The 10,674-nt window shown below is 46.1% G+C and overlaps 1 protein-coding gene across 1 annotated transcript in view; it reads left to right on the top strand.

Moving 5' to 3' along the window:
- The window catches only part of CLYBL (citrate lyase beta like), an 81,780-nt gene extending 72,483 nt beyond the window's left edge, over positions 1-9,297 (top strand). The window contains exons 7-8 of the mRNA XM_010161879.1: positions 8,686-8,785; positions 9,149-9,297. Of these exons, the coding sequence (XP_010160181.1) occupies positions 8,686-8,781 (96 nt within the window). The 3' untranslated portion in view covers positions 8,782-8,785; positions 9,149-9,297. The remainder of the gene's footprint in view (positions 1-8,685; positions 8,786-9,148) is intronic.
- The last annotated feature ends 1,377 nt before the right edge of the window (positions 9,298-10,674 follow it).

The raw sequence follows: 10,674 nt of genomic DNA on the forward strand, positions 1-10,674 counted from the left end.
CCTTATAATAATCATGATGCTCACTGGAGGAAAAAATGCCGGGGTGGATAGGATGTTTGTCCAGGAAGCTGCTTTTGTGGTAAAAAATGAAGATTTGCTTGGCAGCAGCAAGTGTGATCTCTAGATACGTTATAAGATGGAGGATGGAAACCAGTGGAGAATATTCCTGATTTCTAGGACCCTCTTCATTTAATTTTATTCTTTCCTACTGTAGAGGAGCATGCAGGAAGGCAACAACCACAATGAGATGGAAACAAAAGAAAACCTAAAGACAGCAGTAAAAAAAAAAAAAAAACAAACCACCTAGTGTCTGCCTTTCATTCAGGGATCTTAAACAGCCTGTTTGCTCAGTGAGAGGTAGAGACTTTGACGGCTTGGAGTGCCTGGATCTGGACCAAGCGGGATCCCCTGGCCCACCCCAGCCTAAATGCCTGTCCCCCATGGTTCAGGCGGCTTGGGAAGAGGGAAAAACAGCTTGTCAGGCTCACACAGCAGGGTAAGACCCTTATCCATAGGCTGGGAATGATAATGTCAGGTGGAAGAGAAGTAAAGGACCTTGTAGGTCCCTGTTCTTCATCTTTCCAGCCCCAGTGTGGACTTAAGGGATCACAAAGTCCTTCCTACCTGTTGAGCTTTAGAAAGGTTTTTTTCTGTCAGAGTTCTTGTACTGCTGCTAGGGAGTTATTTGAGGTAAAAATTAATCTCTATTTCATGTTGTTGTTGCTCTTTCTTTCTCGACCTTTTGTGTCCTTCTGTCTGCTCCTGGAGGTAGAAGCCTATCTCATACAAACAGGCCTGGCATTACAATCTGATTTATCCTGTGAACTAACTACTCTGGTGGAAGTTTACACTGGTGAAAAGAAAGGAAAGGCAGTGAACTTTAAAGTTTTCATCATATCAACAGTATGGCTACGGAAACTTGCTGGGGCCAATACTTTGCAGAATTCCCTCCCCATCCATCCCTTACTTCAACAGATCACAGAGACCCCCTGAGCACCTCCTCTTGCCAAAAAGACATCTTGACAAACCTGTTCAGGGATCATTTATTTTCCCCAGAGATTTTGTGTACAAATGCCTTTCCTCCCACGGTGTTGCTACAAAAAAGGAGGGTGAATGCCAAAGAGTTCAAAGGAAACGATATAGAAACACATAACCCGAACAGCTGCTTGTATAGCTTGCTGTGCATGGAGTCTCCAATTTGTCAAATGTGACTACACTAGTTATTTAGGCATTTCCTACCTAGATACCGTCAAACACCTCATGGCAGCTCACTAACCTTTGGAAGTTCACCACTAAAAGGTGGAATGGTGACCCAGCTCTTTATGATGCCTCTTTGGCTACAACTTGCAGAAGAAAAAAAAAAAAAAATCAATTAAACCTTCATTTAGCACCATCACAGCTGTTAGTTTATTTCCTACTCTTCACTTCCCCCAAAATATGGTTTCAACCTTCTGTTTCAAGGGAAAGTCATTCCTTTGTAGTCAGGATAATCACTCCTCCCCCAGGCACAGACCCAACTCCATTTGCTGAGACCAGAACCCTCTTCTCTTTTGTTCATTACCTGTAAGCAAACCCCAACGTTCAAAGATTTCCAAATTTCCTCTGCAGGGGGTCACTTAAACAATGTATGTTTTCAGTTAATCCCAGGGGAATTATCTTCCTGAATGCCAGTGATTTTTTAGGGGGACCCTTTGCCATCCACCTGCTTCCTTCACTCCTCAGAAGAGAAAACCTTGCCCGTCTTCCAGAGCACAACACTCTTGTTTCCTTCTAACGGTTAATATTGTGCAGGATTAGAGATCATGTTCTCAGGCCCAAACAGATTTCAGTGAGTTTATTCCATGTACTTTTGTGGTTTCCAAAAGGTTGTAACAAGACCTTTGGGATTTGGAAGTGGGCGCACCACTGAATTACCGTAGAAAGAATTAATGTTTCTCAGATATAACTGTGGATCAAAGATGGTTCTTGCATCTGTGAACCTGAGGATGCCTGCCTGTACGTGTTCTCCGTTTCCCCTCGTGGGAGGTAGGCAACATTTGCACTGGCCGGCTGGCATCACCCACTCTGCTCGTTTCCATTTATCCTGGCATCTGCCCGTGAGTGCAGGTCACGGGCTGGAAAGGGCCTTATGTCATTACTTATTTGGACAATGGCTGTATTCACACACAGCCTCTGGCCCACATTACTGGAGCCGTGTGGGAGCTCTGTTTGGTTCACAATACTTCCTAATGATGGAAGGGGTGGAGGAGAGAAGGGTGGCTGGCTCACTGGTCTTCCTACACCCATTTCCCCCTAGGTCCTAGAGGCACGTCTTCTCAGAAGTCAGCCAAGTAGGGTGAGGAGATAACCCAACTGGCATATGCTCATTGCAGGGATTTGGTCTGCAAAGGAAAGTATCGCTAGCTAAACTGTTGAGAAAAGTGATTGAAGAAAAGCAATCTTCATCAGCAGGGCAGTATTTCTAACGCTGTGACAGCAGGGTGCCATCGAAGGGCTTCCCCTCACTCACGAGTTTGCTTGTCTTCTGAGCCATGGTCACCTCACTAGTGGCATGGATTTTTTGGCAATTCCATAAGCATTACATAACCCCTATCTCTGACCTATACGTAATTCAAAATTCAGCAGCAGGTGCTTTCTTGTCCATATTGCAATTTCATGGAACATGCCCTTGGCTTGCTTTTCCTTTTCTTCCACTGGCCTAGGTACCCAAAGCCCACCCCCATTCCAAAGCCTTACCTACTCACCAGGATCCCCTAGCACCTCCAACCCTGCCATCTAAATCGCCTGACTAGATTCCCAAAGTAAACTGCTTTTTGAAAATTTGGCTATCTCTGCATGGTGGCCCAGGGCAACCCATACACTGACACACGCAACAAATGAATATAGCACTGTTGGCTACCTTCTTTCATGTGATGGAAGACAATTGATGGGTTTTTCTACTATAGACAAGCCACAGGCTTAAAGTAGTCTTTATAAATATCTTTAAGAAAGGCCTGGCCACTGACACGTGGGGGTTAAATTTGTTGGCTATGTATGATGGGATCTGGTAGAACAGGTCATCAAATCAAAGGCTGATTAGCAAAGGCTTGCCAACAATCAAGGTATTTATAGCAACAGCCGTGGTTCCCAAAACAGAGAACAGAGCTCTCGCAACTGCTGCTCACATTTGGAGTCCCATCTGCAGGCGATCAGGAAGCCGATAGACTTTTCTGAACTTATAGGTCTTATTTGATACTTTGACATTTATATATTTGCTATGCCTTAGGGAAGCAAATCCTTGCATTCAGTACTAACGCAGGGGATTGATGTTTTGCAGTGGTCTAAGAACCAAGGGTCTGCATAACCCTCTGAGTGAGTTCATTGCAGTCATCCACATGGACGTGGCTAGAGACACGGATAACCACAGACAGAGCAAGTGCTGAGGAAAAAGCCACAAGCATTCCTGGGTGCAGAGTACCTCTAATTCTTCCATCTTGTCAACCAAAGGGGACTAGCTCATCTGATCACTGTCCCACATGTCCCAGAACAATTATTATTTTACTTTAATTAACTCATGTACTTTCATCCACAGCTCAGACAGAAGTGTGTCACATAAATATGAGGTGCCATAAGTATTCTGTATCATAATAGTTTTAGCCACCTTGTTTCCTCTTGTTAACCCAGTGGTACACAAGGAAACAAATGATGGTGGGAGTAAAACCCCACGAAACGTTGCGTGTTACATAAAAAGGTTCGGGAGAGATGGAGAATTTTGAAACTTTCCCTGATCTTCTGGAAAAACATGAAGGGTATCTCACTTGTGATCCTGTCCATCCCCAGTTGTAGTCAAGGACAGCACAGTTCTACTACCCATGATAAGTGCTTGCAAGAGAGTTGGCTGCAAGAGAGTTTCTTCCCCTTTCATATAGATCCCCAGATGATACAGAAATCGAGTCATCCTCTCCACTTACCTTCTGGAAAGGTAAAACACTTCTTGCCATAAAAAAAAAAAAAATCTGTTTATGAGGTGGTTGTATAGATTTACCAAGCTCTTAACTAATCCCAAAAGTTTCCCAGAGCGAGTGTTCCTGGATGCTGCCACACACAGGCACACACAGAAAGAGTAGGTCTTCATGTTCCAGGAACCGCTTCATTAACATGTTCATCTGCTGGCCATGGCAAATACCAGACCAATGCTGAAACACCCTGTCTGCTAGTCAATACATGTCATTACTTACAGGCAAAGGAAATCTTTCATGATAACGTACAGGTATGACAGGAGTCGAGTCCAAGATCCATGGCAGCACATGGTCAGAGTTGTCTTCTAAGTTGTCAGAGAAGAGCCCTCAATCCAAAAGGAGATTCATAAGGTACAAGCATAAGGTCAGCCAAACTGATGTGTTAACCCAGTTTGGTTCTGCATCTCTTTGGTCTCTCCACAGCCACCTGGATTCTTACGGTATTAGATATTCCTAATGCATAATTTCATTTGTCCCTCTTTTTCATGAGCCTGTATCTTCAGTTCCTGACCTGTGAAAATTACTGTTCTCTCTCAACTCTGCCTTACTGCTTCCCTTGCTTTTAGTCTGCATCTTGCTCAAGACTAACCATGCTCAAGTCTCTTTTTTCCAAGACTATAATTTTCTGCTGTTTCCTTCTGAAATTAATAATGAACTTTTTTAAAATTAAAAAAAAAACCTAGCAGCTTTCTATCATTTTATGATGTTTTATGATGTTTATCATGTTTTCTGTATTTGCCAAAAGCCCTCTCCGTTCCATTCTCAAAGCACTTTAGGACATACTGAAATTCAAAGTAGAGCTGTTAAGACCTTACTCAGCATTGCCTGCATCTTGCATAAGTCGCTGTTATGTTTTTAAAGACGTTACTACTGTTTTAACAGAGCATTTAATGTCACTGTGAATTTATTGCATTCAAGTACTACGTGGTTCCTGGGGGATGCAGCAAATTGCACAGTACTGGTCCTGCGTCATTCAGCCTGGAGAAGGCGGTCTGGTACAAGAGACAGGGAAATAACGACTTGGTGGGCTCTTTGGGAAGCTCCAATGACCAGGAGGAGAGAAGAGGAGCTAGATGGGTGTGCTGCCTTCTCCTTGTTTCCGAGCGCTCTCGTAGAGCTGTCCACAAGGAAACACCTTTCCTTGCTCGTCATTCCACCGGAAAGGACCCTTAGCTGGTCTGCCTGATGACCCAAAGGGGAAACGCTCCCTCCTCGCTTTCACCCTTGCTTTCTCCCTGATGGCCTGCCCTCACAGAGCCATCGGGCTGAGGGAAGCCAAAGGTTGTGCACATACAAACCCCTCTGCTATACCGCACAGGCCAGCCAAGGCACCCTTACAGCTTCTGTACCCTACAATTTGCTGAGGGCCAAAGCCACCACATTTCTCAGGGGCCTTTACCCTTAGCACACTCGCTGCGTTGCTGCTGCAGGTAGGACAACAGCGGGTAAGCACAGCAGAGTATGTTCTGCATCACTTAAAACAGGGGCAGTCTTTGGTCTGCAGAGCCACCCATTGCTCAGAAGGGCTGCGCTTCCAGCCTGGTGAGTGCCCTGGTTGTCCTCCATTCCCTCACTTCTCATCCCACCCACATTACTTTCACCCATGTGTCATCACCCAAAGGCTACAACCACGGTCTGCAGCTCTATCTCCCAGCTCCTCCACCAGCCTTTAGCTGGAGGGACTGTCTCCTCCATGGGCAGATCAGAAAACGCTCCCAGTGCATGATGTGCAGGGCCACGTGGCGAGGAAGAGCCGCAGCCACCGAACGCGATGGTCGCCAACCCCAACCTCGCGCCACGCACCTGCCGTCGCTCCCATTCAGGCTGGAGGCTTCCTTGAGAACAGACCCTTGGTCCCACAGTCAAAATACTGGAAGTCTAAGTACAGGCTGAGATTATTGAGAAAATTAGCCAAAAAGAAAATTTAGATCTATGACTAAATTAATCCCGAGATTAGCGCTATCAAAGCAAATGGTGTTTATAGAAAGTCTTGTTTTCTTTATATTCATGCGAGAGAAAGTCAAAAGAATGCTAAAGGCAAATTTCATCTAGCAGAATTGGAAAAGAGAGCATGGGGACAAAGCTATAATTACTGGTATTTCCTATCTGTTGAAACCTGTGGGTGGAAAGAGAGGCAGTGAATAGAGTATATTCAATGGCATTAAAATCGGCTTCTTTTTCTGGACTTTAGCTCAACGCTGCAAATTAGCAGGGAGAAAATGAGCCTCAGAGTGAACAGGCAGAGAAGCCAACTTCTTCGTGTTACTCCTTGCTGTTAGAAAAAGAAAAAGCATTTTTTTCTTTCAGGAATTCAAATTCCTAGCAAGCCAGGCTACAGCTGCACACTGACAAGAAGAGAACGTACGGCTGATCTCAAGTGGTTCAGTGTTCATGTGTCCGCACACACACACTGTTATCCTGGTTTCCTTTCTAAACATGTTCTTATAATGAAGAGAGGATGGGCATGCTGTTTAATTAACTCCTGCTTTCAAAAGAAGACGTTCTGACCCAAATTCATCATGCTCCAACTTAGGCACCTGCAGAGGTACCTGGCTTCAGAGCATCCTGTGTACAGTCAGTGGAAGGGATAAGACCCTCTCGATCATGATTAGGACCACCAGAGACCAGAATTGCCATTCCTAGGCACCCATCTCTTCCTGCAAACTACTGCGGGTGCTTGGGATAACTGTGCTGCTGAGCCAGCCATTTCACGGAACTAGGAAGTATGAGTCCACACCTTAACATATCTCCACTTATCCCTGTCATCCCAAGGGCAAATTTCTCTTTTAAGCAATAGCTATTATTTGACTGAATGCCTATAGAAAAATAGGCACAATGGAAACATGTTTTTCTTACAGGGAAAAAAATGTATTTTGCCATTTGAGATCACTGCGTAGACCTGAATCATTCTGAAGAAGTCCTATATCATGAAATGTTTACTTGGTTCCAAATTTATTTTCACAGCAGTTTACAAAACAGAATAGTTTGAGGCTGCATTTTCTGTGAAAGTTTAAAAGTATAAGTGAAAATGGCTGAGATGTCGCTAAGATAAAAAGTGGTGTTTTATTGTTAATAATAATAACGTTGTTGTTGGGGTAATGTAGGGTGGATTGGTTTCTTTTTAAGCATGAAATTCGATTTGAGGCATCTGATGCTGAGTATCTGTCAGTCCCATTATCCTCCAAACCCACCTAAAATAGGAGTAGAGCAGGAAATCCTACTTGAACTAAAATAATAGTTTTAACTGTTCATTTTTTAATGGCTTTAATACAGCCCGTTCTTACACACAGCAATATTGATTTGTATTAGGTTACTGTTTAAGGTGGATTTTTGTCTTAACCATCCCAGAATGTGATTTATAATTTAATTAATACTGCTTCGCCCGAGCTGTAGATGCGTCACTGGAGCAACACATTTCCTAAACATGTTTTGTAAATGAGCTGTGTTTTCACTTTATTTGTTGAGTCCTCCATTCAATGAATATCAAGCCTTAAATGGAAAGCAGCAAACAAGGAAGGGCTTGCTCTCCTCTGCGTTTCTCTCCCCATGCATGCACAGCCACGCAAGCCGCTGCCGTTCTTTCCCTGTCCTTGGTTCGCCTCCCTCGCTGGCCAGTCTGAGGCCAGGCTGCGATCCCGTATTGATTGCAGCAGGGCATTGAAAGGGGGTGCGGCGCTTCACAGAGACGGGCCAGGTCAGAATTCTTCAGGGAAGGGATTGCATCTTTGTGCTTGGTTTCTTTTTTTTTTCAAGAACGTGTCAAAGTACTGTCAGAATTACAAATAAGACTTCTTTTCTTCCTACTGAACTTGGGCATGTTTTCATGCACGGTGGTTTATCTTCACATTCCTCTCTCTCTTCAACACACATGTGGATTAAAGCATCCAAAGGAACAAGCCAGGTTTGGGCCCGTTTAGAACCTGTGTTGTCTGTTTAGGATTTAGCTGCGATTCATAGTTAACTATTTTAAACTTGCCACCGGGTACCACCACAAAATCCCTCAAAATACAAAGCGACTCCTGACACCTGCCCTGGCTCTCGGACCCACCGCTGAAGCACACTGGCTAGTTCTGCATCCCTTCCGGGGAAATTCCCTATATGCCATCCTCGGGTGAGCTTTACCTTGGCTCCAGAACAGATTTGGGCAATATTACCACGCCAGCCACTTGGGTTTTTTAGCTTTCACCCCGAGCCCAGCCTATCTTTAGCGCCGGAGGCCCAGTGGAGAGGCCCAGCAGCACAACCTCAACACATCCCACGTCAGGAAAGTTTCTCTCCCCAAATCCCTACTGCTGTTTCCTGAAGACAATGCTTCTGGCTGTGCCTGGCATAGCTCCGGTGTTGGAGGGTGACACTGGATGCGGGGAGCGGCGGGCAGTTCCTCCGGCTGGCACGCACGGCCTCGCTGCTCGCTGCCCTCCGTCTTTGCCAAGCTGGAGAGGCTGGAACAGGCGGGCTGCACACTGGGTACCTCTTTTCTCTCACTTCTTGCCTCCTCTTCAGAGCGCTCGGTGCCCACCGCGTTTCTTTAACTGCATTTGCCTCGTCTCGGTTAGTTTGTCTCCTAAAGCTTGTTCAGGATTCCTGTGGGAGCTGGTGTTTCCTGGTGAACGGATGTGTTTTTGAAGACAAGCCAACTACGATTTCCAGAGGTCCTCTCAGGAAGTTTGTATTCTCTCTTTTCCAGGGAGCGTTCACTTTCCACGGGAGCATGATCGACATGCCGTTACTGAAGCAGGCACAGAACATTGTTACGCTTGCCACAGCCATCAAGAAAAAATGAGCTGGTAAATGAAGCTCGCGCCACGGGGCCCCAGTAGCTGTTTTAAAAGATGACTATAATACTTGGGGGGAAAAAAATTAAAGGCGTCAAGCTTAAGCAGAAATTCGTTTCCACTCTGCAGCTCTGTCCTAGTTTGCTTGCCAGATTTGCTGATCACTGAAACTATTCCCGCTCGCTCCTGCACGGCTCATAACCTTCAGTGAAGTCGCGTCACCGGCTGGGTGACATCACGATCATTGCTGCCGATTATTATGACTTCACTGAAGGAGACAGGCAAAACGTAAGCTGTGAGCTCCGTTAACAGAGCAGGCAGCTGCCGGGCCGATCGCTTCCGTTTGTCTCTACGCTTCTTCCCACCCGGGTGCAGAAGTCCTGTCAGAAAGGGCAACGCTTGGAATAATCACGCACCGGTTGAAATGATCACGATGAAAATCATCGCCCTGTGCGGGCTTCTCATCCTCCTCTCCCCCTTCTGTAAATGTGCAACAGCCATTAAAAATACCGCCCTGACGATGCCGGGCTCCTGACTTTTCCCCACACGCACACACACAGCTTTTTTTAAGCGGTCGCTATTGAGAGCGTTTCCTCCTGGAAGCGTCCGGCCCGGGAAGGGTTGGACGGCAATAAACTTGTAGTTTTCGGAGACACAATGCAGCAGAACTTGTGCATATGGTCTCGAGTCAGATTTACATCACATTAGGGATACGGCTACAGGTCATGTGGGCCGTGTGGTTAACGGGCTTAGTAAAGCTGTTTTGAAGAGGTTAACCCAGCTTGTAGTAAGGGTAAATAAACATAACAACCAGGCATTGTCCTCTATTCAGCATGTACTCTTATATGGAGGGCTAAAGGGTATTGAAGCTGCAGAGGATCAACTTGTGGTTGCCAGAGGACTCCAATGAAGTTTGAAACACCAACAATCAGAGATTTTGTTTCTGTTCCTCATTAAATCATGAGCTTTTGTGCTCAGACTATGAACGACTGTTCTTTAAGAAATTAACAGAATGGGAAGTTTTAAACTATGCACCAACCTTTTCATGACCTACACAGCAGCAATGCTGCTGCACTTAGACAAACACCGCGGGGAAGGCTGTTCTGTTTATTTAAATTTGTAAATAGAAAACAGTTGTTTTTTAAGTTTCATTTTTCACCGCCTCCGTGCCTGCTTTACGTATGGAGTCACAGTGGCTTATTCCTCCCATCTGCTCGCTTACTTTGCGTCCCCTCCGTCCCTGAGCTGAGATTTTAAATGTTTCAAGTTATTTTGGGTTTAATTAAGGGAAGAGGAAGGGAAGGGCAGGGGGAGGGAAACACCGACACCAAAAACCACCGGTCAACCTTCGTGGAAGCAGCGGGGAAAGTGAGGGCGGGGGGCAGTGGAAGCGCCGGGGAGCAGGATGGGGGGTCAGTGTGTTCTCCCAAACACACCCCTCCAGCCCCATAGCGCTGTCGGGCCCATCCGGGGCAGCACCGGGGAGGTTCTGACCCCTCTCCGCCCCTCTGCGGAGTTTGGGGATGCGCTGCGCAGACCGACATCCACCCCCCAAAACCTCACGCCCCGCTCCCGTCCCGGGTCGCTGTGCCGGGGGATCCCTGGCAGCGCGGGGACCTCCAGGCTAATTTGATTAATTAAAGACTACCTGCTTATATTACGCCTCGCGTTTCGGGGCACTCTCCGTTATTCATTCCTGGCTGGCTAAATGATGGGCATCGCGCTATTAAAACATTATCAGAACTAATGAGAAACAATTACTTAGGAGATGAGCTGGGACAAGCCGGAGCCGGGCACATGTGTAGTTACCCCCGCAGATTACGTTAATAAATCATCAGGTGCGAGGCGAGGCCCGGCGCAGGGAACGGAAAATGAGATTTATGACATACAGGGGTTGGGGT

The sequence above is a fragment of the Eurypyga helias genome, unplaced genomic scaffold (genome assembly GCF_000690775.1).
Source record: "Eurypyga helias isolate BGI_N326 unplaced genomic scaffold, ASM69077v1 scaffold5132, whole genome shotgun sequence".
NCBI classification, from domain to species: domain Eukaryota; kingdom Metazoa; phylum Chordata; class Aves; order Eurypygiformes; family Eurypygidae; genus Eurypyga; species Eurypyga helias.